General features: G+C 52.4%; 1 protein-coding gene across 5 annotated transcripts in view; it reads right to left on the bottom strand.

Moving 5' to 3' along the window:
* Positions 1–1190: 1190 nt before the first annotated feature.
* The window catches only part of TANGO2 (transport and golgi organization 2 homolog), a 36301-nt gene continuing 10795 nt past the window's right edge, over positions 1191–26696 (bottom strand). For 2 of the 5 annotated variants that reach the window (XM_058693024.1, XM_058693025.1), the window contains exons 2-10: positions 25267–25363; positions 16656–16744; positions 12791–12910; positions 12134–12248; positions 8578–8648; positions 5856–5897; positions 5360–5513; positions 3786–3890; positions 1191–2234 (exon numbers count right to left, since the gene is read on the bottom strand). In XM_058693024.1, the coding sequence (XP_058549007.1) occupies positions 2114–2234; positions 3786–3890; positions 5360–5513; positions 5856–5897; positions 8578–8648; positions 12134–12248; positions 12791–12910; positions 16656–16744; positions 25267–25322 (873 nt within the window). In that variant the 5' untranslated portion in view covers positions 25323–25363 and the 3' untranslated portion in view covers positions 1191–2113. Of the gene's footprint in view, positions 2235–3785; positions 3891–5359; positions 5514–5855; positions 5898–8577; positions 8649–12133; positions 12249–12790; positions 12969–16655; positions 16751–25266; positions 25364–26696 lie in introns of those variants that run through there. The other 3 variants (XM_058693023.1, XM_058693027.1, XM_058693026.1) reach the window with 3 other exon arrangements.

The following is a 26696-nucleotide window of genomic DNA, read 5'->3' as shown; positions in this document are numbered from 1 at the left end:
TCATTTTATCTTGATTACTTCTGTAAAGACCCTAATAAAGGTCACATTCTGAGGCACGGGCACTAGGACACCAACAGATCTTTCAGGGGGCACACAACTCAACCCATAATGATAGAACTACATCTTGGGCTGCCCTATCTTCAGAGGGCTCAGGCCCTTGGGGAGCTCAGGACAGGCTGAGGGCAGGAGTATTCCATGAAGGCCCTGTCCTTGGGTAGAGGCAAACAACTAGGAAAGTCTTCAGATGGCTTCGCACCAGCCCAGTGGTGCCCCATGAGGGCCGACACGCCTGGCCAGGGTGAGTGCTGGTGTGGAGCACTGGTCCATGATGTGGCATGGCCCACTGAGGCAGACGAAGGGCATCAGCAGTACCCAGGCTAGGAGCCTGGCTCAGTAGGCTCAACCAGCAAACATGGGACTTGGGGCCAGTTTACCCCTGGGCCTGCAGGCATGGGCTATGCTGCTGCTGGGGATCCCATTCAAACTTGACCGTGCTCAGACACTTCTCCTCTGAGTTCAAAATGAGCCAAGGAGGACATTGGGCCCCTGAGGGGTGCTTGAGGTGGTAAGAGGGAAGGGTTGAAGACGCAAGTAGGACCCAGTGCAGGTCCACACCCTACCCCAAGCTCTCATTGGCTCTGAAAAGGCCAAGTTGGGGGTCAGCTGCAAAGGCAATGGAAGCCTGGGTCTCAGCACTGGACACACGTGGGACTCCTTGATACTCAGCTGGGGCTAGGGACAAGAATTCCCAAGTGCTTGTCCAAAACCAGGATCCTGGGGTTAAGAGACACTCCACTTGTCCTCTTGCCCTGAAACCCACTCCTTCCTACCATCCCCTGGCCTCCACAGTCCACCCCAAGTGCAGGCTTGATCACACTACACTCTCAGGAGGTTCCTCTTCACCCAGATGAGTCCCTGGTTCCTCAGCCCAGCTCAGGAGGCCCTGTATCTGGTACCTACCGTGTCCCATACACACAAGCTCTCTCAGACCCCAGCCTCTGCCCAAGGACAGATGGATGGACAGGTCAACGGACCCTCAGGTTTCCATCATGGTGCTCAGGAACCCATGAGCAAAAGAAGAAAGTGGGAAGAGGCTCCTTCTGAAGAAAATGTCTTGGCAGCTCCTGCAGGCCAGGAGAGCAACCCCACTGATTGTCCCCCCATCACACAAGGATCTGAAATGCATGGACTCACCACACCTCAGAGTTTTATTATCAAGGTCTCACGTTCAAGGACAGATTCCTATGAAGTCCGACTCCCCAAGGAGAAGGGAAATAGCAAGGGTTGGCTGTGTCCCATCGCTGAGATGGGCCTGCTCAGGACCCATGATCCCAGTGGGCAGGCAAGTAGGTGCCTGAGAGCGTGGCAAGGTGTTTCAGCATACACAGGACCCCTGGTGCATGCAAGACCGCTCCCCTCCCCCACAGGACCACCCCATGCACATAGGAGATCCCCCAGAGCACAAAGGACAACCAACCAGGCGGTGCTTCTGTTATGAAAGCAGGTTCTTCTGGAGTTGTTCTCATTTCTCATTCCAAATGGGGCCTCTCCTCTCGAAGAGCAAGTCTGGTTGTCCAGAAGTGGACTACAGCCAGGAGAGGAGGAGCCACTCTTAAACAACAGTCTACTCCTGTTGTTTTGGTCAAAGCAAAGACCCACTAGCCAGAAGCACATGTGGATGTGAGAGGCACACCTCTGCCTGTGTGGCACGCATGTGTGGGTATGCCTGGGAGTGTGTGTGTGTACCTCTCTGTTGCTCATATGTGCATGTGTGTGTGTGTGTGTGACCATGCACCTGCAGGTATGCGTGGAAACATGTGCCTTGAGTATGTGCCTCTGTGCTTGGGCAGGGGGTAGGCCCAGGTGCCTTCACACATGCATAGCACACCTGAGCCCCCCTCAGACCTGGCCATGTGACTCTGTCACTCCCACTGGCATGAGGGTGGACGCTGAGCTGGACATGACAACACAGACAGGTCACACAAACACCAGAGGACCCTGGTCCTGGGGGATGCTGGCCAAGTCACAGGCAGTACATGTGATAGTTCCTATCCATACTAGCCCTCGAGGCAGGGCCTTCCTGGAGCCCAGTGGCCACATCCAGGGGGAAGGGTTAGCTCTGCAGCTTGAACTCATGGGTGCTGGTCTCCCAGCAGGAGGGGTCCTTGTCCAGCATGCTACGTTCTGTGAAGGTCACATGCCCATCCGCGTCCACGAGGATGACTGTGTTGGTTCTGAAAGAGAGCAAGGGGCCCACGTTTAGCCCTCTGCCCTCAGCCTCCTGCCTGCCTGTCAGAGCCCCAAATGAGGCCTCGGTCACCGGGAACTCTCTCCTGTCCTCCTTCCCCACTACCCATCCCAAATGCTCAGTGCACCTTCTCTCCTCCTGCCAGCCCTCCCCAAGGCCATACCTCACTTAGTCAGCTCCTGTCTCCCCCTGACAGAGGGCAGGCACCAGGTCCTTGAGCAGCTGAGCACAGGCCAACACCCAGGGTGGGCACACACATGCTGAAGACTGGTCCAGCTGCAGCTGGACCCAGCAGCCACACACTCAGCCAGGGAGCAGACCTGGCACTCTGCCTCATGCACATGAGTACACGTGAGCAGGAAAATAAGAAAATAAGTCTATGACAGAGGACAAGCTTGAAAAAAAACTGATGCCCTGCCACTTGCCAGGGGAAAACCCTGCCCAATGGAAAGACCACCATTCAAGTCTATAACACTCAGGTGCTGGAGCATCAGTGCTGGGCATTGACACCACCCTGACCCTGCCTACCATCCTATCCCCCAGCTAGAGGGCTTGAAGTTGTCACTTCCTGGAGGATGGAAGACTTGGGCTTACCTGAACCCGAACACCAAGCATACTTGCAACATCACCATGCACTCAGAGTACATGTGACATCACCCTGGCATCATTCAGCACTTGCCACCACCCAAGCACCCCATCCCTGAGTCCTTACGGCTGTGGGCCCCTAAGAGCTTGGCCTATCCATCATAGTCACAGCAAGCTTCCAGCCTGGAAGGAGGCTGGTACCCACGGGGCCTGGTGTAAGCCAAGTCCAGGCAGATGTGGCTGTGCACACGGCTACAGTCGGCCTATAGGCCAGGTGGGTCAGATGCACACTCCTGGAGCATCCTGGCTGGTCCAGAAGCCTACCCTCTTCTGTACTTCCCAGGCAGGTCCAAGTATAGCATATGGGCTACCCTGGGCAGAACCACATGGGCGGACTGGGCCTCCCTGACACACACGGAGCCAATCTTCCTCTGCCCAGGAGGGAGAGAGACAGGGAAGGAACTTGTTGGCACAGGAGACACTGATGCCAACAGCTCCTCCCTCCCAGGCATTCTCTCCTTGCAGCTGAGACTAGTAGTTGCCCTTCCGTTAGGTGATGTCCCCAGGCTGAGATGACCTAATAATCCCTGCCCCGGTCACACAGGGAATGTGACAGACTCAAGGACATAGGGCGAGCGAGGGGAAGTGCCGGGCAGTGGGACCTCTGCGCCCACAGGGATTTGCCAACCCAAGGGTGCCCGTAGCCATCCCAGCTCCCCTATGGCTGTGTAGGGAGCAGGAAACAGCCCAGGAACCATTCTTGCAGCACCCATGGGAGCCAGCAGGCATTTCATGCTAACATTAACTAATGTGGTATCTGCTGGCCCCACAACCCCCCAAGCTGAAATAGCACCTGCTTTTAGACAGGGCAGAGGCTCTGGGATCCATAGAGTTGAGGGAAGGCCGGGTTCCTCATGGGACAGGACTGAACACACCCAGCAGCCCCTCGTACCTGGTGCCATAGCCTGGGCAGCGCACACACACAGCTGCGTACTTGCTCAGAAAGGGCTGCACATACTCCCTGCCCTGGTCCTCAATAGCTGGGTCTGGCAGCTGCCTGTTAGGAAAGAGGAGGGGTCACCATTGCCTCCACCCACCCAACCTGCAGCCCCTCCTGATGTCCTCAAAGCCTGCGGTGTCTAAGGAGCCCACCAGCTTCACGAAGTGGTTGGGGAATCCATGAGGACTGCTCTATGCACTTTCCTGATGAAGGCCTCAAATCTCAGTCCAATTTTTTATTCAGGACTCCATCACTGAGCCCCGGCTGCCAGATAGTGATTGCCAGGCCAGTCCCCCTTCCAGAACCACCAAGAGCCTTCCCTAGGACCCAGGGACATGAGCACCTGTGAGCTGAGCACTGGGGAAGGCTCTGATGAATCTGCAAATGTCAGGGGTCCATCTAGTCAGAGCTGTACAGGGCCACCCACAGGAAGGACAGAAGCCATCTCCCAGAGCAAACTCACCTTCCTGTCTTGGTGAGGTTTGAGTGGTTGGGGTGCTAGGGGTGGGGGCCTGGCTGAGGGAGTCACTGGCCCCACACATTCCCTGCCTACTCCAAGAGGTACCCCACGGGCATCCCTCCATGTGACAGGAGCCCATTCAAGCCCTGTGGCTTACCAGCCACTGAAGCTGGTGCTGGGACCACAGCTGTCAATCTAGGCAGCCAGGACCCCATTTCAGGCCAGAGGGGATGGCAGACAGTGACCAAGGGCCACGTGGACTTGCAGCTGAGCATAGGATGCTGGGCCAGCCCAAGTAGGACTTTCCTGAGGGGCGGCTGTGCTGAAGCAGAAGGAGCCGTGGTTTGTGGTTTGGAGAAGAGAGGGAGAGTAAGCAAGGGGCCAGGAGGGTCCCAGGAGAGAAGAGTGGGAGGCAGCCCGTGGAGGCTCCTCTGAGGGGCTACGGGGGCATCTGGGCAGGATAGTGGCCTGGCCTGAGTATGGGCCACATTACTGAATGGAAGGAAGGTAGCTTGCCAGCACCTTTGACCCCCAGCTGATGGCCAAGACACACCAGGGGGTGGTGTCCCTAGGGCAGGTGCCCTGTGCAGAGGCCACTGAAGTGCCTAAAGGAAGTCAGGTCAGGGGCAACTTTCCCCCAGGCAATTCCTGGGACAGGCATGTCTGTGCCACAGCACTGATAGGACAGCATGTTGAAAGGACAGTTAACCTGATGACATACCCCTAGGTCGTCTGCTTGTTTCTGTGGTTTCTGAACTACCGGGGAGCTTTCTACAATCTCCCAGTAGCTGTGTGCGGACGCGGTGAACCTCCAGCTACTCTCTGTCCCACAAAGGCCTGCATCAAGCCTCTGAGAGCACTGAGCTTCCAAGTGCACTGGCCCAGGAGGGGAGCAGGTAGGAGAGGAGCAAAAAACAGTGTGTCCGTACAGGCTACCCCAGGGTGAGGAATGTGTCCCAGTCCCTTCCATGAGCCTCCCAGGACAGAAGAGTCTGCCTGACTCTATGTCCAGGGCTAGGGCAGAAGAGGGATGCTCTGATTGCCCCAGCTGGACCTGCCCACTCACGCCTCATCATTGTTGAGCACGTGCAGGAGCTGGGCGATGAGGGCATCCTTGGGCAGCTCCTGGCTCCGCTCCACGGCCTCCAGGAAGAGCTGCTTTCCAAAGCACAGCTTCCTCCAGGGTGTCTCCAGCAGTGCATTGCTTAGTCCATAGGTCCCTGCAGAAAGGGGGATACTCCAGCCGGTGCAGAGACCTCACTGTCTGAATTCAGGGTAAACTCCCACCCACCCACCTACCCACCCTGGGCAAGGGGCCAAGAGTATGGTCCGGGGGTACTGAGGCCAGGCCACCCCATACTCTAGCACCTTCTCTATGTGTATTTCTGACCCGTCTGTGTGGCAAGGAGTGGAGAACTCAACACAGCAGGGCATTCACAGGAGACCTTGAGGCACAGGTGTCAAGGGGCCTTGATAGGCAGAATAATAGGGAATAGACAACCTAAATTCCGACTGGGCACAGGCAAGGGGATACTCAAGAAGGAACCATCTCCCCATCTCACCGCCATCTCTAAGTTGGAAAAAGCTGCAAGGTATGGATCCACCTGAGAAGGTCAAGGGTGGGAGAATCAGCAACCTGAGGCCAGAGGGGTACATGCTGGATATGTCAGTGGTTAGGGAGCCTGCCAACATCACAAGAGCCTCACTCAGTGAGAGTGGGCAGGGCCCACCTCTACTCTATACTGGCCAGGACCCTGAAGGGGGAGCCATAGAGTCTCAGCGCTACTTTCTCCGAACAAGTTCTCAGTGGGTTAAAAGAATGTGTGACAAGAAAGAAAAGGGTTTCTCATGTCAAAAAAAGGAGAGGCACGGCCTTGAAGTGAAGAGGCCCCTGGAGCCGCAGGCAGCAGTGGCAGGTGAACTCGGAGTCATGCACCCTGAAAGATGCACTGAGGACAGGGAGCCACAAGCTTTTAGGTGAGGATCTCAACTAAGTCTGAGGTGGCCATAGCCACCTCCAAGGAAGACAGCCCTGGCTCTGCTGGGCCACCAGGCTGGGTTATCATTGTGCTTTATCCATCAAGAGCAACAAGTTTTTTTTTAATGCGAAAAAAATTAAAAATAAAAAAAAGAACAACTCAATAATAAAAATACAAAGAACCCAATTTTAAAAAATGGGCAAAGGACTAAAGAAGACAGGTAAATGAATTATAAGTACACGAAAAGAGGCTCAGTATCATTTGCCATCAGAGAAACACAAATCGAAACCACCATAAGATACTTCATATCCACTAGGGTGGCTATAATCAAAAAGACAGACGGGGCACCTGGGTGGCTCAGTCAGTTGAGCATCTGACTTCGGCTCAGGTAGTGATCTCACAGTTCATGAGCTCAAGCCCCACATCAGGCTCTCTGCTGTCAGCGTGGAGCCTGCTTCAGATCCTCTGTCTCCCTCTCCCTCTGTTCCTCCCCCACTCATGCTCTGTCTTTCTCTCAAAAATAAACATTAAAAAAAAAAGACAATAATAACTGTTGGTGAGGATGTGGAAAAATCGGAAACTCACATGCTGCTAGGGAGAACATAAATGGTGCAGCTACTTTGGAAAACAGTTTGGCAGCTCCCAAAAGAGGCTACACAGGGGCCTTACCACCCAGAAATTCCATTCCTAGGTATAAAAACAAGAAAGGTGAAAACACGGGTCCCCACAAAAACTTGTAACAAGTGTTCACAGCAGCATTACCCACAACAGCCAAAAGGTGAAAGCAACCTGAGTGTCCATCAACCAGATGAATGGAGAAACAACATATAGAATATCTGGGCAACGGAATTAGTATTCAGCTGTAAAAAGGAATGAAGCCTTAATTCATGCTACAACATGGATGGACATTGAAAACATGATGGTATGAAAGAAGCCAGTCACAAAAGGCCACATATTGTATGATTGCATTTATATGAAATACCTAGAACAAGCAGATCTACAGAGACAGAAAGTAGCTTAGTGGGGGACGCCTGGGTGGCTTAGTTGGTTAAACACCCGACTTTGGCCCAGGTCATGATCTCGCAGTCTGTGAGTCTGGGCCCCACATGAGGCTCAACACTGACAGTGTGGAGCCTACTTGGGATTCTCTGTCTCTCTCTCTCTCTCTCTCAAAATATAAATAAACTTAAAAAAAGAAAGAAAGAAAGAAAGAGGGGTGCCTGGGTGGCTCAGTCGGTTGAGCATCCGACATCAGCTCAGGTCATGATCTCACAGTTAGTGAGTTCGAGCCCCGCATTGGGCTCTGTGCTGACAGCTCAGAGCCTGGAGCCGCTTTGGATTCTGCGTCTCCCTAGGACTCAGGGGTAGGAAGAGTGGGGGGTAAATGCTAATGGGGATGGGGGTTTCCCTTTAGGGTGATGAAAATGTGACAGAATTCAATAGCAGTTCAACAGCAGGTGTGATAATTGCACACCTTTGAGAATAGACTCAAACCTACTGAATGGTACAGTTAAAATGAGTAAATTATATGATACATGAATTATATCTCAACAAAGCTTCTATTTACATTTTTTTGATGTTTATTTATGTTTTGAGGGCGGGGGAACAGGGTGTGAGTGGGGGAGGGGCAGAGAGAGAAGGAGACACAGAATCTGAAGCAGGCTCCAGGCTCTGAGCTGTCAGCACAGTGCCTGACGCGGAGCTCGGACTCATGGAACATGAGATCATGACCTGAGCTGAAGTCGGATGCCCAATGGACTGAGCTACCCAGGCGCCCCAACAAAGCTGCTATTCAAAAAAAGTGACACGGATCAGGCAAGGTCAAGCTCAAGGAAACAACATGATGTATTTGAAATGATTTCCCTCCCTCCCTCTATCCCATCCTTCCTTTCTTGAGCAGAAAACAAGCATCTCCAGTCACAGAATCTCAAGTACTGATAAACTGAGGGAGGGCATCACAGGGGTGTTTTCCAGATGCTTCCACAAAGGCCTCTGAGCCAATGCATAGAATTGTAAGAGGGGCCTGTGTAAGAAAGGTAAGAGGGGCCTGTGTCCTTTTTTGCCTCTTAGTTTTTGATTCTCTCTGGCAGTTAAGAGCTCAGTGCTAGGGAAGGCTTAAGCTGTGGGCAGGTGGCCTTGGCTGTAGGCAGCCTGACATGTGGACTCTGGGGCCGTAAGATACACAAACAGCAGAAGAGCATAGTCCCAGGAGAGAAATGTGACAGGGACCCAGGCTCTGAAAAGTATACAGGTGTCCCTATAGAAGCAGCCCCCACTTTGTCACCATCCACCAGAGGAGGCTTACCTGGTGCCAGGACGACAGGCTCAGGCTCCCCCCGGTTTCCATAGTAGCAAATGACATCTCCCTTCTCTGTGCTGTAGACAGGAGGAGAGAGAGGGTCAGAAGGGAGCCATGGGGGGTTCTGATCTCTTACTGCCTGGCAATCCCCACGGCCCCATTCCCAGCACAGGGACAATGGCTCGCCATAGCCAGGGCAGGAGCTAGTCAGGGCTCCAGCCTCTCAGGGGCCTCTCAGGTAGGCGCTTTGAGTCTCCTGGCTCCTGACTCCCGGCCCACTGCAGGGACCAATGGCTTGGGAGCAGCCTGGGAGGGACAGCATCTAAAAGACCCTCCTGCCTCATTGAATGCTCCCGTGGCATGGGTACTTGCAGGCTCATGTGTCGATAACTGCTCTGTACCCATAAACACCGGTCACCACCCACACAGCTCATCTCTGGATACCTCCAGACAGAGAGGGATGCCCCAGGGTAACAGAGGCTTCAGAACAAAGCATCAAAGATCACATTTGCCTACTTTCATGCACTGCATGTACATTTAAAAATAGTTCAAAATGCTCAGAGCTGAAAATGTTCCCACTCCTACTAAATACCATAGCAAATCTTCCTACTAAGACTTAGAATTGCCTTCTCTGCAAACTGGAGAAGGACTCTTCCTGGCCTGTGAGCCGCCCTCCTGGAGGCACGGAGACCACCACACATGGGACTTCAAGATGAACAATCGCAAAGACCAGGTGGGGCTACCGGGGAGTTCCACCGGCAATGCCCACTCTGGCCCCACATGGCTTCACATTCTGCTCATCTTCTTCCTCCCCACAGCCACTGGCTCATTTCTTAAGATATCTGGCTAATGACTTCAGGAATTTTGTTTGTAGGCAAAAACCTAGAAAGCATGAAGACCCATGGATTGGACACCAACTCTCCCCATGCCTAGTTAGGGACCAGCTATGATGATGATGGGATTCTTTTCTTCTCGGCCCTGACTTCTTCCCGGCACCCATCGCCAGGGCTGCTTGGTTACCACTGACTCCCTCTGGCCTCTGCCCTGCACACCTGGCCCTCGGGAATAACCCGCTGGGTTCCCCTGGCTGCCACCCGTCCTTGAGGGCTGTGTCTAGGGAGATATGGTCCACCCCTGTGGCCCCAGGAGCCAGGAGAGCTGTTCAGGCACTGATGGGCCCAAGTCCTACCTATAGGAGCCACCTGCCCATGCATGCATCCACTCAGAGCACAGGGCCCTCATCACCCAGCCACTTGACATGGCTGCTGAGCACCAAGTCCTGCTGGGTTACTGGTCTCCCAGACTGGATCAGATGTACACAGCATGACAGATAGGCAAAGTGGTCCCTGTACAGGGGGAGCATGGAGGGCAAGGGAACAAGTGTCTGTGCCAGCACCCACCTCCTCCCATGGACACTTCAGCCTCCACATCAATGCGACTATCCACGCGGCAGGTGTGTGTCCACATGCAGTGGACAATTAAGGCACAGTGGGCCTAGGGCTCCTTGTAGAAGGAAACAGGCTCAGGACAGGCATCTGGTCATTGGCAAACCATGGGGCACTGACCACCTACCCTGATGGAAACTGATGACCTCCACTGACCTCTGGGGCATTGGCAGCAGGGGCACACAAGGAGAGGGCAGCAGGGAGGGAGAATGTGAGAGATGGATGCCCACTTCACCGAAGGGCAAAATACACAAAACGCCTACAGTTCCTGGGCCACATCTCTGAAGCACAAGTCCTGTGGAAGGGAGCACAGGACACCCTACCCACCTTGTCGGGCTGTTCCCACAAATGCCTGAATCCTCCAGCAGCTCTGCAAGGCCTACTCAGAGAAATGCACATGGGCCCTGGGGCATCAGAGGTGGGAACACCCAGCCAGGGCCTCTCCACATTGGCCATCCTTCGTGGCTGTGACATTACCACTCCTCCACCTGACGTGATCTGCCTTATACACCAAGACTGTCAATAGCGTCTACTCTTCTGTCTGCACATTTGTCTGCACGCTTGTAGACAGGGCCAGGCGGGAGACTGGCACCTAACATGCAACCCCAGCCATCCCCCTGCTTCTGCCTGCCATCTGACCGCCAGCCCTAGGCACGGGCTCTGGGATCCCCCCGCCAGGGACATGGGTCCCGCATGACTCCTGCTAACCTGCACCAAACACCAACAATTACTTCACCACAAAGCTCAGTGTCCGCAGTGGGAAGTGGACCACAGGCAGTGCCCGCTTCTCAACTGACACTCAGCAAATGCTGCTGACCAATAGGCCCTGGGCTACGGGCAGCCCTGTGGAAGTCCAGAGCAGGGTAGCTGGTGTGTGAGCTAATACAGGGTTGTGGCCAGGGTCCAGGCATGGGAGTCACAGAGATAAACACACTCTGAGAAGCCAGGCTACAGCCACTGGCGGCCCAGAAACACAGATGCTACCGGCTGGTGTCCAGTGGCACCACGGCCGTGCGTGCAGTGCTTCTTCCCAACCTGGTGCCCACCTGATGGGATGTGACTACTGTCTCCAGAGGCACCTGGACCCCCCAGCCAGGTGCCCAGAGAAGCACCACAAGACCCCAGCCCTATGTCACTCCAGCAGGGGTCTTAGCCATGTCAGCTGCCTGTCGGAGCTCAGCCACATCAGGTGTACACAGGGTGGTGGCTGTGAGGACGTGCCAAGTGTTGCACATGAAGGGCTCAGCACATCCCCCAAACAGCCAGGCAGGTTAACTGCTGGCTGCTGCACCTCTGTGTGCCTCACGTGGACCTGGCAACATCCCCAAATGCCACTTTCCCACATGGCCCAGGCCCTCTGCTGGGTTCCAGCAGCCAGACTCCTAACTCTCAGCCAGCACAGGCACCCCTGAGGCTCCAGGCCCGTGCTTCCTTGGGGACCCTTCCACCTGCCTCTGCTCCTTGCCTACTTGTCTGACTCCAAGTAGGGAAAGACTTGCCCCAAACGCCTGTACAGGCGAGTGTCCATGTCCTCCGGTGACAGGGCCCGTGGGCAGCTGGGACAGCTTTGTTGCCCCTTGACAACTCCAGACAGGCCGAGGGAGCTATCCATTGAGTGCCTTGCAGAACCTGAAATGAGCTGTGCTGCAGGCTCAGACATGCCTCCCTGGAGAAGCCGCCGTGAGGCTCCAGTGCTCAGCAGCACCCGACCACACCGTGGTGCCGGGCTCCACACCAGTCAGCGGTGCTTGGACCTTCCTTCTCTAGCCTGGGACGCTTCTGCCACCAGAGAGCAGGGCATGTGAGGGGCAGCGCCAAAACAGGGGACTCCTTCGCCACAGACATGGGGAGACCTCATGCCTGGAGATGCCCACTGGAGTCATGCTACAGCTGTCGTGCAGGAGCTGGTGGCCCTCACGGCACCACAGAAAGCCTGAGCTCTGTTCGTTGAGTCCCCATGATAGTCGGTTGGTCCTCGGGACCCTCACCATGTCCAACAGGAGCAATGTCCCTGGGGAGGCTACCACAGTACCCCAAGCTTAGTGGCAGGGTGGGAACCCCACTTCCTGTCAAGCCCAGCACCCAGCTCTGTGCCATCCCCCTCCCAGCAGACCCACCTCAGGTCAGCTGCTATGAGGTTAAAGCCGTTGTACAGGTGGCCCTCCGCAGAGACCTTCTTCAAGTAGGACAAGCTGTCCATGTCTGTAGTCAGAAAGTGGGTCACAAGTTCACCTGTGGGTAGGGGACAGACACACGTGGCCAAGGCAGCAGGGCTGAGTCCCTCTTCATGGGGAGACTGACATGGGGCTGGTACGAGCTAAACACCACCATGCCAACCATGTCTCGTTGACCTAGCAGCTAAGGAGGTCTGCATCAAGAACTCTGTTTTTGTTGGGTTTTAATTTTTTTTTTCTTCAATTATACCCCCTAATGAAGTACAGCATGAGGGAAAAAAATCTTCCGTGGGAACAATGTATGTCTTCCACGGGGGTATTGCTCTGCAAATATTTGACAGGTGGGGAACAATGACGACAGTCAGAAGTGACACTTTGGTTGGGGCACAAATGTGGAGAGTGTTCCCTGAGAGGGGCAAACCCTATCTGTGCAGGTGGGTGCTGCGTGGGCCGGGCAGCAGGTGGTTCCCACAGTAATGGCAGCCAGTGGGCCTCAGGACCAGAAACACCCCTTTTCCCCTTCTTCCACCTCCTGCGTCTACATGTGCCCAAGGAAAGCCCACCCCCTGCCCTGCCCGCTCCACCACTGCCCCATGGTACCTCGGCCCCGGGCATCCCGGTCCTGCCGTGGTTGCAGGTAGTTGGTGAGCGCGGCCAGCTTCCCCCGTGTGCTAATGCCCAGCCACGTGCCTCCTTCCTTGCCTTCCTCCATGTCAAGTCCTGTGACAGATGACGGTGTCACCACCAGTAGCACTTACCACGGCCCTGTCCCTATGTCCTAGGGAGACACATAATCAGTCCAGCAGTCCTAGCTATGGGACAGGGGCTTGAACTCCTCATTGCAAGACAGCCCCAAAGCCCACAGGGCACATGAGAGAGACCCTGCCCCCTAGGATGACATCTGATACCCACAGGAGTCCCTGAAAGCTTTCAGTAAAACCTGGCACATGCAGAATGCATGCTGGTGCCTGGACCGGCATTGGGCTGGGAGCACGGTGTCAGCTCTGTCCTAGAAACGGCACCATGCCCCAATCCCACACCCTGGATCAGGTGCAGGGCCACTGGCTGTCCTCTCCCAGTAGGACACACAGGTCCTTAGGGTGGGTACTTCACTAGGAGTCCGGGGTATATCCAGGTCCACCTGTGAGCTTCATCCCCACCCCACAGGCCCAGGCCATGGTTAGTACTCCAAGGGGCCTCGCCACAGGGTCAGTGAGGCCCTTAAAGCCACAGGAAAGCATCTTACTAGACTAGAGGATCATTTTAGTTGAAGATTGGGGTAAAAGCAACTAAGTCATTAAAATGTCATTTTTATAATAATAAGTTATAACAATAAGAGAAATAAGAAATATAAAGATCAGAAAGGAAGAAGTAAAACTGTCTGTTTATAGACAGCAGGATAACATATGAAGAAAATCCAAAAGGAATCTACCCCCTCAACCAAAAAAAAATTTATATTTACATAGATAGATATAGATATAGATGTACAGATATAGGTGATAGAGATAGAGATAGAGATATATAGATATATGGATATATGGATATATAGATATAGATATAGATATAGATATAGATATAGATATAGATATAGATATATCTAGGGGGCGCCTGGCTGGCTCAGTTGGAAGAGCTTATGACTCTTGATCTCAGGGTCCTGAATTCAAGCTCTACTTTGGGTGTAGAGATTAAAAAATAATAATAATAAATTAATTTTTAAAAATCTACGAGAACTAGTAAGTAAACAGTAGCAAAATCAGAAAATGAAAATTTAATAATACCATTTACAATAGCACTAAACCAAACCAAACCAAAAAGTAGGAAAACATTTAAAGAAAAATGTGTAACACCTAAAGACCAAAAACCACAGAGCAGCGCTGAGAGAAGTCAAGCAGCTCTAATTAAGAGAGAAAAATATGTCCTGTTCTTCAACCAAAGACTCAATATTGGTAAGATGACAGTTCTCTCCAAATGACTAAAAGAGTGAACAGAACTGAAATTCAAATTCTAGCAAGCTTTCTGTTTTATAGAAATTACTACACTGACTCTAAAATTTATGTGCATACACAAAGAAGTCAGGATGGATAAAGAAGTTCTGAGATAGAACAAAGCCGGAGGACTTAATCCTGCCTAATTTCAAAACTTGCTTAAAAACCTGCAGTAATCAAGACAGTGTGGCGTTGGCATCAAGACAGAGGAACAGATCAATGGGACATGAGAGAGTCTAGAATAGACCCACACACATGTGTTCAACCAAGTTGCCCTAGGAATGCAACAGGGGAAAGAGTATCTATTCAATAAATAAGACTAGAAGAACTGGGGAGATGTAGAGATAGGAACCTCAAACCCTACCTCACACCATGTACGAAAATGTAAGATGGGGCACCTGAGTGGCTCAGTTGGTTAAGCGTCTGAATCTCGATTTCGGATCAGGTCATGATCTCAGGGTAGTGAGATAGAGCCCCGTGTTGGGTTCCATGTTGAGCCTGGAGCCTGGTTGGGACTCTCTTTCTCCCTTTCTCTCTGCCCCTTCCATACGTGCGTGCACGTGCTCTTTCTCTCTCTCAAGATAAATAAATAAGCATTAAAAAAAAGTGCCATCAGGGCCTCATCCCCCTCGTCCCCCCCCCCCACTACAGCCTCCCAATCATGCCCTGCAACAGCGACATGCACAGACTGCCCCATCCCCATGACCCCCTCCCATTCCATCCTAGCCCAGGAATGGCCAGCATGGTACTGGCCAGGCCCGTAGGTTCCCCTCAGAACCTCATCACATAGCCCCTCAGGCCTGCCCCTTCACTTCTGGGAGAGCCGTGGTTGGCCCAGCTGAGGACCCCACACACAAGCCACCCCCTTCACCCAGATTACTGTCCTGCGGTGCCTAGAGCTTACATACAGGGGTCTCCTTGCCTGTCCCAGCCCACCCTTCAGTTCACATGTCTCCTGTGCAGCTTCTGATGAGGCCAATACACAGTCCAGAGCCCCAGCCTCTTCTCCCTCTTGCACTCAGTGAGTGGAGCCTCCTTCACAGACTCACAACAACTTTCCCCACCACCTGCCAGACTTCCTGTCCACAACACTGCCCTTCCTTAGTCTCCCCACTCCTGTCCTCCCACATGGCACCAGGACGATCCAGCCTGGGCAGGGTTTTCCTCACACAACCACCTGACCAGTCTACACAGGAGGCCTTCCATGGAAGTTCCACAGTCAAGCTTTTAAAAAATTTTTTAAGGTTTTTAAAACTTTTGAAGTTTTTGTTTTGTTTTGTTTTGTTTATTTACTTATTTTGAGAGAGAGAAGGAGACAGAGAATCCTAAGCAGGCTTTGGGTTGTCAGCCATGAGCCCACTGTAGGGCTCAAATTCATGAACTGTGAGATCATGACCTGAGCCAAAGAGTCGGATGCTTAACCAACTGAGCCAACCCAAGTGCTCCCAGTCGAGCTTTTAGCTACCGCAGGCAAAGCAGGGCACACACAGCCTCCCCAGGCCTCTGAGGCCACCCACTCAGCCCACTGGGCACCTGAGCATCCCTGTCAGCTCTGCCAGGCTCTCTTGTGCTTCCCTGATGCCTGGCTTACAGACAGATGGACCCCTGGCCTGGCCAACACCTGTCCACATCTTTCTAAGTAGACCCCTGCCTGCCCCATGGGCAGGAACTGCACTCTAAGGGACTCAGGGAGGCTGCCACCTGGACTGGCAGGAGACATGACTGTTACCTCCATGACAACTCCTCAGGCAGTTCCCATCTGAATATGCCCCAACCAAGCCTCTACTCCCCAAATTCAGGCCAGTTCTGGAGCAAGGGGTGCTGGTGTGTAAACAGAAATGAGTGCAGGTGTGGGGCACCTGGGTGGCTCAGTCAGTTAAGCGTCCTACCTTGGCTCAGGTCATGATCTCATGGTTCGTGAGTTTGAGCCTCATATCAGGCTCTGTGCTGACAGCTCGGAGCCTGGAGCCTGCTTCAAATTCTGTGTCTCCCTCAATCTCTGCCCCTATCCCGCGTGCACACACACACTCTCTCTTTCTCTCTCAAAAATGAAAAAACATTAAAAAATTTAAAAAACAAAAAACAAAAAACAAAAACATGGAGGCATAAGTGCAGTCATACAAGCACACACACACAACTATGATGCTTCATAGAGTGATCGAGTGTGAACCTGCATTTCATACACACCCAACCATATGCCCACAGTGAAAAGATGAATCCAAATAAAACCAACTGATCCTTCCAGCTACTTTTGTGGGAATCCACAACACATGAAACCATGTGGACAGTGCTGGGTAAACAGTTCTGGGGCTGCTTGCCCCGATGCTGGCCTCAGACCCCAAACTGGGAGCTTGCCCCATGAGTGTCCACTTACTCATTCCACATTTATACTCAGAAGCAGCACCAGGAACAGATAAAACCACTTGGGGGTGCCTACTTTCTGCCATGTTGTGGCCACCCCCCTGGGAGGAAAAACTCACCACTGAGGACCTCATTGTTGTTCCCCCAGAAGTCTGCTAACTTGGATGGTCTGTGGTAAAATTCATCCCTGTTGGCCGCCAAGATGAGCCTGAAAGAGAAAGGATGACTAAGGGTCTCAGGGGAAAACAGAAAAGCCATGTTTTATTTCTCCTGTTACCAAAGAATTCGCCTCAGTAGCAACATAGGCAAGTCCTAGTGAGGACAGGAACCCTCAGGAGACAAAGGTCAGTGATGGCACCAGATAGGGCTGTTTCCTAGGGAGCCTCTGGCCAAGACTGTGCCCCAGGGCCCTGCCAAAGAAACAAGCAGATGCTGGGTGAAGGTACGTATCCCATCCCACCCTGCATATTCCTACCCACCCAAAAAGGGCCACAAGATCAGGGCCCTGTGCGGGGGAGGGCTCTGAGCAGCTGGCACCAAGCATGTCCCAGGTGCTCAGGTGGCAGAGGTACTCCCCCTCTGTCCATGTGTTCCTTCCCCTGAGGCCACCCCCAGTGAGCCCGTGAACTTCCTGGAAGTGTAAGCATGCCTCTCAGAAGGGCCCTGGGGACGCGTGTAGCCGGCAGCCAAGCGCAGGAACTCTGGAAGCTGCTGTCCTGTGTTCTGGGGTGTTTGGGGAAAGGAAGCGCATAACGTAAGGATTTCCGCGTTTCTCTAGATTTTTGCATTATGAATCAAACAAGTATTTTGTGGGCAAGTAGAAAAGATGTCCGTGTTTTCAAAAGAGTTCTAGTTTCAAAAGTTTCTAGTCAGCTTTGCCATTTAAAATATAATAAGGCCATAGACAGTGACTGAATGGAAGGGGTCCACTCCTGCTACATCCATGAGACCTCTGGGTCTAGGAAGTGACTGCCAAAGGGTCCTGAACACCATGGGCAGGTGCACAGAGGACGTGGAGCCAGGAGCTATGGCTTGGCAGCCTGTGGCCATGCTGGGGTTAATATGTGGTCAGATCCTAAAAAGTTTCCAAAAATAATTTTTGATTTTAATCTTAGATTTTTATGAACATTTGCTTGTGGTGAAATGTGAGTTAACAAAGAAGTTCATAAAACTGAAAGTGAAACTGGCACTGGCACCACAGCCCAGGACCACAGATGTGCCTTCATCCTGTGCACAGAGGGTGAGCACCCAACTCTGCACCTCCACAAGCACCAACATGGCCAAGGACTATGGATGGCCATCAAACCCTCTGGGTCTGCCCTGGGAGTCTCACCACCTTAAAGACACCTGTCTGGCCTGCGATAGCTCTCTATCCTGACACAGTGGTCCAGGTCTCAGGGATAGGCCCCTGCGGGGGGGAGGTCACTGTCCCTGATACGAACCCCAGCCACACATAGAACAATCTTCTGTAGCTCCACGTGCCAGACCCCAGCCCCTGGCTGAGGCAGTCAGCCTTAGGGAGAAGCCAGCTGGGCCCAGACCCCTGCCTCCTGCCACATCTATTCTGTCCCTTTCTTCTGCGACTGAATTTCAGATCCAACCTGGCTGGCACTGCTCCCACAGGTTGCTTCTGTGGGCCGGGCATCCCACCAACCCCTGTGGGTGGAGGTTGTTTCTTGTGGTCAGGAAACAGTGTTCTCCTTCAGACACCCAGCACCCCTCCTCTGCTCACTCATCCCGATACCTGTGGGGAGAGGGGGCTGCAGAGGCCAGGAGGCTGGGAGGCCAGGAAGGCAGCACCTGAATTAAGACTGGTGATGTTGGCTTCTGGTTCTGATTCTTACATAAGTCTCCAGAAAAGGAAAAATTGAGGGGGAAAAAAAAAAAAAGCTGACTGAGCAGAACCTTCTGTCCTATGATTCTCAATTCCTATTTTTAAACATGGAGCAGTGACATGCATTTGTTATTAACTAGAAATATTAACTGCTGGGTTATTTTTGTCGCAAGAGTCACTATTTAGCTGAATTTCTAGTGGTTTGCTGGGGATTTCATTAAATACCTAATTCGGAAACATGTGGGTGTGATGAGTACCCACATCAAGGCTCCAAGTAAGAGAAAGTATTCCCTCACTCACCACTTCTGGGTACTTCAATACCAATAAAAGTCTATCTGTGCCATAGCACCCAGGGGCAGGGCATAGGCCAACCACAGTCAGGGGCTCTGAGGACAGCAAGTCACCCATGGCTTTGTTTTGTTCTAATAACTGAAACTGCTAATTATTCATCACCAACAGGCACTCCTCACCCTGCTACTGAGGGTGTCTGTGCATCACCTGGGTGTGGGTCTGTGCCCCATCTGGGAGGTGGGTCTGTGTCCCACCTGAGGGGGTAAGTCTGTGCACTATCTGGGGGAGTGAGTCTACACACCATCTGGGGGGATGAGTCTGTGTATCATCTGGGGTTAGTGTGCACCATCTGGGATGATGGAGTCGGCTCACCATCTTGAAGGGGGGGGTGTCTGTGCACCATCTGGGATGGTAGAGTCTACACACCATCTGGGGGGTGAGTCAGTGCACCATCTGGGGGAGGGGTGTGTACCATCTGGGGGATGAGTTGTGCACCTCTAGAAGCTGAGTCAGTATACCATCTGGGGTGGGCCTATGCACCATCTGGTGGCGGGGGGTGAGTCTGTGCACCATTTGGGGACAGTTTAGTGTCAGGTAGCAGTTGCATGGGCCCATGGCCTAGTGATGTCACCAGCAGTGACATGGAAGCCCCCAGAAGGATGTGACAGCTCACCCAGCAGCCCCTACAGTCTGGAGCCAATAAAGGGAATTAGCTCTGGAGTCTAAACAAACATTTTGATAAAGATGGTGGTTAGGTGATGGCCAGGACGGTGTTACCTGATCAGGAGTGTACTGGTTTTCTATGTGGCCTAACAAATTGCCAAACATTGCGGCTTAGAGAAACACCTACTTCTTATCTTAGTCTGCAGTCAGGAGTGCAGGCCAGGCTGTGCTGGGTACTCTGCTCAGGGCCCCCTGAGGTGGCACTCGAGGTGCCGACTGGCAGGGTCTCACTGAGGCTTGGCATCCTCCTTACGTTCCTGAGGTTACTGCAGAATTCCCATCCTTGGCTGGGGTCACACTCAACTCCTGGAGGCCACGCCCAGTTCCCGGCTGTGGGCCCCTCCAAGCATGGCAGCTAACCTCTTCAGGAGGGGCCTGGTCCCACTTGGGGGCTCTCCTGACTGGGTCAGGCCCATCCAGGATCGCTCTCGTTTGATGAACTCCAAGTCAACTGATTAGGGACTTGTATTACATTGGCAAAATCCCTTCACATTTAGCCCCATGGTCCCACACACAACTACGAGAACAGATGACACAGGTATGTACGCAGGGGCAGAAATCTTGGTGGCCATCAGCCTGCCACAAGGGTTATGGGAGCTCCCATTTTACTTTGTATAGCTTGTAGGGTATGACTTTTTTTTGAAAGAGGACATACCCCTTTACAATCAGGGAAATAACTGGAATCCCATGGGAATACAGCTGCCTCTATGGAGTAAGGTCACTTGGGACCCTGGGGCAAGGCTGCAGCCCACACAAAACTTCTAAGTCAGCATCTTATAGGCTGCTAACATAATTTCTTATCTGTTATGCTCCCTGCTGGAGTGCTGCAGATATTGGTACTAAAATTAAAAACAAGCAGAACCAACAGGCACTCAGACAGTCCTCACACTGGGTAACTGTCACCAAAAAATGGAGGTTCTAAGTGGCAGGTAACAACAGGCATGGAAGGCAGAGGCTGGGACCACCCAGGGGAATCACACCCCTGGGCAGGGGTAATGATGCACCATGTCAGGGGTGACCCCAGGAGAGAGTGACACTCAAGGAGCCCACCTTTCCAGGGCCAGCTCAGCACCAAGAAGACAGACAGGAAGGCCCAAGGGCTCTTGGAGGGTCATGCCAGGGAAGTGCCTGGAGGGGAGGGACCAGTGGAATGTGACATGGGGATGGCTGCCACCTCTGGAGGGATGGGCATCCCCACCAGCGAGATGCAGTGACATGGCGGATGGGAGGTGTAGACCCATGGGATCCATGACACCAGGGCCCAGCCCAGTATCAGGCCTGGAGATGTTCTGCAGAAGGTGCCATTCTCACATTCACTCCCTGAGCACGTGCTGCGCTGGCTCCCCCTTCCCTTCCTGGGCCCCCTGAGTGCCACTCAGCAACAGACTATAACTGCTACATCTGGGCAGACAGATCACAAGATACATGTTGTGCAATGGGCCACACTTTCTCTTGTGGGAAAACAGAGGATATGATGCTTGAATGAGGCCCAAGAGAAGAAGAGATGCTTCAGGAGCCACATCTTTCACAACAGGCCAGCAAAGTGGCAACATCGCTGGGTCAGTCCTAGGAGGGCATGACAGGGACAGGCTCGTCTTCCAGAGACTGACTTCTGGGAAGCCAAAAAACACATTCCCATGAGATCAGCATCTGGCAACGGCAGAGCCATGGATGACACTGCCCACAGCATCAAAAGTGAGGATGTTTCAGTCTTTTCTGTAGGGCAGAGAGGAAACGTTTAAGTTAATATTTACATATGCAGTTGACCGCTGAACACAGGGGTTAGAGGCATCAACTTCCCTCCCTGCACAGTCAAAAATCCACATATAACTTTCGACTCCACCAAAACTTGACTACTACTGGCCTACTGTTCACCACAAACCTCACCAATTATGTAAACAGTTGATTCACACATATTTTATATGCTATGTGTACTACATACCATATTCTTAGTATAAAGTAAGCTACCGAAAATAAAGGAGCACACGACTCTTGATCTAGGGGCAATAAGTTCGAGTCCCACATTGGGTATAGAGATTACTTTAAAAAAAATAAAATAAAATCTTAAGGGAACCTGGGTGGCTCAGTAGGTTAAGTATCCGACTTTGGCTCAGGTCATGATCTCGCAGTTTGTGAGTTCAGGCTCCGCGTCAGGCTCTGTGCTGACAGCTCAGAGCCTGGAGCCTGTTTCGGATTCTGTGTCTCCCTCTCTCTCTCTGCCCCTCCCCCACTCATGCTCTGTCTCTCTCAAAAATAAATAAACATTAAAAAAATTTTTTTTCAATTAAGAATCTTAAAAATATTTATAAGGAACAGAAAATACATTTACAGTACTGTACTTTAAAAAATCTGCATGTAAGTAGACCTACACAGTTCAAATCCATGTTGTTTAAAGGTCAACTTTATATGGCAATGATGGCCACCATTCCAGCTATGAAAGTCCCCTTTGGGGCACCTGAGTGGCTCAGTCAGTTGAACATCTGATTTCAGCTCAGGTCATGATCTCCCAGTTCATAAGATAGAGCCCCATGCTGGGCTCTGCACTGACAGCATGGATCCTGCTTCTCTCTCCCCCCTCTCTGCCCCTCCCCCGCTCATGCACACTTTCTCTCAAAATAAATAAATAAATATTTTTTTTTAAAAAGTCCCCTCTACAATCATCTGACCTTGGAGCAACACTAACTTCAGGGATGAGCATAACCCACAAATAAAAACAGGTACTTCCCATTACACTGAGGGTCAAGAGGCTACTGAACACGTGATGATATTGAGGGCGCCCAAGAGAGCGCATGGAGCACAGGGTCTTCAATGGGTCCCAGCCCTGTGTACCAGCTTTATGGGCAGTAGAGTCCAAGTGGATGGTGGCACTAGCACCTGGCTTGTCTGGCTTGGCGCAAAAGGACTTGGTCTGGACGGCACTCAATGATGACACACTGTGAAGACATAACTCTGCCACCAAACAGGACACGGGCTGACATGGCTTGGGAAGCCTATTGCATGGCCATCAAAGATACTTGAGGTAATCAATTTGGCAGTTCTTCAGAAAGTCAAATACAGACTTGCCATATGATCCAGCAATTCTGCTTCTGGGTACATACACAAAAAAATGGAAAGCAGGACTCGAACAGACACTTGAACGCTAATCTTCACGGCAGCGTTACAGCCAAGAAGTGAAAATAGTCCAAGTGTCCATCAATGGATGAATGGATAAAAATACAGTCCATGCATACAATGGGCTGTTACTCACCCATAAGAAGGAGGGAGATTCTGACAATACTACACCAGGGATGGACCTTGAGGACACTACGCCACGTCAAACAAGCTAGTCACAAAAAAATATTATGATTCCACTAATGAGGTCCCCAGAATAGTCCAGGTCATAGAGACAGAAATTAGAACTGTGGTTGTTAGGAGCTGGTGGGAACAATGGAAAGTTAGTGTTCAGTGGAGACAGAGTTTCATTTGGGGACAATGAAGAGTTCTGGAGATGGACGGTGGGGATGCTTGCACAATAATGTGAATGTGCTTAATGCCACTGTGCTGGACACTTGTAAATGGTTAGAACAGCACGCACTCCCATTCCTGCCAGTTAATAGATGGGGGTAAGATGAAGACACAGCAGCGGATGTTAAGGCGGCAGGCAGAGGCTGGTGCATCCCAGGCCAGGACAGGGATGGCTAAAGCAGGAGGGAGCCCAAGTAAGGGGCAATGGGGCAGGCCCTGCTGGCCCAGATGGCTCCTGGCAGCACTGCATAGCCAGGATCTCCCCACCACGCTGATGGCCCCAGAGCCTGGCCTGCTCCCCATTTCACTGCAGGCACCGGGAGCCCCTCTGTAATCTCTGATGAGCCTAGGCGCGGCTCACCAGGTGTCTCTTCACTGGCCCTGCTGCAGTGTACCTCCCGAGGCAGCCTCCTCCTTGCTCCTCCCATCCTTTTCTCACATCACAAACGTACAGAAGCACAGATACCAAGGGCCTGCAGCCCACCCATTCTCATGGGCCAGACAGCCCCACAGCAAGAACAGGACCAGCCACCAGAAGCCCCTCTTGCCCTCCCGCAACAGGGAAAACACCAAGTGTATTTGGTCAGTCACCAGAGGTGGCATATATAGTTTTTGGCTTAGAGCTTTGAAATACACTGGAGAGAAACACTGAGGCCATCTTGAATCACAACCCATGAATCACTATAAGGAGAGGTCTTAGCAGTGATGCACAGGTCCTGAGCGAAAGCAAGAGACCTCCTTCCTCCTCCCACACTTGCAGGAGATTGGAGGTAACCTTCAGAAACAGCATATCTAGTGAGGCTGCCCCTAAATCTAGAAGTAATGATATAGCCAGCAACAGACTCAGTAACTGTCAGACTGCTATCAAAATGTGTGAGAAATTCTGCATTTGTCAGGTGGAAGGAGAGTCATTTTATCAGTGTGTAAGAGTTCATGTGAGCATAGAAGGGCACACATGAAACCTCAGTAGCAAGGGGGTAGATTATGTCAGTTATCCATTTATTATGTCTCAGCCCCAAATTTGCCCTTCATTTTCTCCTCATGATAAAGGAGCTGAACTTTGTGGCTAGTATCATATTAGGTTTTATCAGTAGAGGGCACTGGAGAGACACTGCAGGTGGAGAGGCTTCTTTTCCTGGATGCAATGTGCTTCCTCAGGACATTCCCGCAACATGTGTGGCTTCCCTAAGATCAGTCCAGATACACTTGTGGCTTCCCGCATGTACCCAGTGGCCAGCGCCTTCCCCCAGCATCCTCTTGCAACAGTTGCCAGCACCCTAGAGGGCAGACTCCAAGCAAGTTCTGCTGCCCGTGGCACCCCAGAGATTTCTTTGTTATCTAGTGCGCCATGGCTGTGCCCCCAGCAAGGTCTGAATCTCAGCCTGGGGGCGAGGACAGGGCTCTGCCCAGGGTATTCCAATCCTGTTACAGTTAATAATTCTGTCTGTTACACTTCCCTGCTTAAATCACTGCACCTGGATCCCACCCACTGCATCCTGACTCATACAGCTCATGCTGCTGGGGGCTAATCAGGGTCAGCTCCAGGACTCTGGCCTGGCCCCTCTGTCCACTCCTCTGCATGAAGGAAACACTGGACACTCTTCATTCCCCAGCCCCTGGCCTGGAATGAGTTTCATTAAGCACAGTTAGGCAGCATGGTGTCTGTGTAATTCTGCATGGTGACTCAAATCTGAGAAGTTAGTCAAAATCGTTCAAATAATTCCTGGTACAGATTTTAAAACAATGAACACTTCCCAGGCAATTGTACTAGTGATCAGTTTCGAATGTCACTTTTGGCTGTGGGCTACCTCTCAGCCTCAGCCTGGATAAACTTGGATGGATTCCCACTGGGGTGACCTGGGAGATGGAGGGGCACCATCCAGAGCCCAGGGTCATGGGGAGGAGCAGGGAGAACTGGATCACGTCTCGCCCCTCTCTGGCCTCAGTTCCCTACCTCCTCTGCTGGTCCCCCAGCTTCCCCACCCCCCCCCATCCTCATTCCCTAGCTCAGGACTGACAGACCCTACGTGTTAGCACCAGCACCCACACTTCCCACTGGCAACACAGACCAGCCAGTCCAAACTGGGCTCTTAGTCATCATCATGCCAGCTCTGTTGCCCCTGGTGCCCCTACAGAGACCACAGAACTGCACTCCCACCTGGACCCCATTGCTCCTCTGTCCTGCCTGCACAGTGACTGTTAGCAAAGTCTCAGCACCTCTGCATGTCAGTTCAGAGCTCCTACCAGCAAGGGGTATTCTCTGCTGTGCCCCACACTGAGTGACCACTGTTGGACAGGACAGGCCCAGGCTGTAGAGCCAGTCCCTACACAGGCACTATGCCAAACAGAGGACAGAAGACACAGAGCAAGGGGGTTACCTGTAAGCATTTTTGGAAACAGGGCGAGGATCAAACTTAAAGAAGATGATGCACATGGGTCCCTGAGAGCAGCTTTGTTCACACAGGGCCACACAGTCTGCGAAAAAAGGAAAAAAAATGCATTGAGTAAATGGCAGACAACAGAACACTGCCCCCTCCCGAACCTGCAATGCTCCCTGGCCCAGAACAGAACCCCCTCTGTGATATCCCTGACCCTCACCGACATGGCAGAACCACGTGCCAGACACTGTGACACTCACCAGCACTACATAACCATCTCCTTAAATGTTCACACATATCAGCACAGGTCAGACTGTCCCCTGATGCCTACAATGCTCACTGGCCCTTGACACACCACAGGAGAGTGGCCATGGCAGCAAGAACAAGAACCACGTTGGGGGGGGGGGGTGAGGCGGGGGCAGCAGGTGGGTACCCTCCCACATCACACCTGAGTGGCTTTGTGGTTTGCTCCATGCCCACCACCCAGATTGATCCATCCTAGCCCCTGGAAATGGCACCAATTCCAGCCCCCCAGCCCCTCAAGGCAGGGCTGTATCATATCTAACCGGCCTGGGGATGCTCTGCAGCAGTGACCACAGCAGGCCCTCAGCATATGCCCTCATGACAGCACATACAGAGCCAGGGGACCCAGAGGACCCAGAGGACCCTGCACACCCCATGTAAGCAGGTGCAGACAAGAGGCAAAGCACATGTGCTAGTGATATGGACATGCATCCAGGTGCTGGGGAGTGGGGACTCAGTGCATACCTTTGCACACACAGGCCCTGTGCCTGGGGACCTCTAGGACCAGCAGGTCTTTTCCCAAACGAAGTTGAGAACAGAGATGAGATCCTGAGGCCACTGACCTGGGATGAGGTGACTTTGAGGGTCTCTAGTCCTGTATGTGTGCATGAGCCAGGGCACCACTCCAGGGCACAACCAGCTCCTACAGCCATGAAATGGATAGCAAAGAGGCTGCATAGATGCCCTGACCAAAAAGATGCCCCCAAAAGAACCTCACGGGCAAGTATGTGCATGTATGTGAGGCCTGAGGGTCTGTGCACATGTGTAAGTATAAGGACATGTCTGTGTATGTGTGCACATGTGTGCTTCTGCACGTCTGCATGTGTGTGTGTGACTGTGTGCATGTGTGTGTCTAGAGGAGGCAACTGAGCTCCAAGCACGTTAGCCTGGGGTGCCCTAGGATTGGGGAGGGTCTGTGCAGTAGCCTGTCCCCCAAGAGTATTAAGCACACAGTGCCTACCAGAGCAAGGTCTGGGCTCTGCCCTGGGTGGTTGAGGGATCACATCTGTAAAGAAGGTCTATGAGTTGGCCCCCAGCTCATAGAGAAGGTAGAATGAGATGCCCAGACACTGCCCATCCTTGCTCCAGGTTTCAACACAAACCATGAACACTCTGCCTCTCCTGCC

This window comes from Neofelis nebulosa, chromosome 11, assembly GCF_028018385.1.
Source record: "Neofelis nebulosa isolate mNeoNeb1 chromosome 11, mNeoNeb1.pri, whole genome shotgun sequence".
NCBI classification, from domain to species: Eukaryota; Metazoa; Chordata; class Mammalia; order Carnivora; family Felidae; genus Neofelis; species Neofelis nebulosa.
This window is presented reverse-complemented; position numbering and strand designations above follow the sequence as displayed.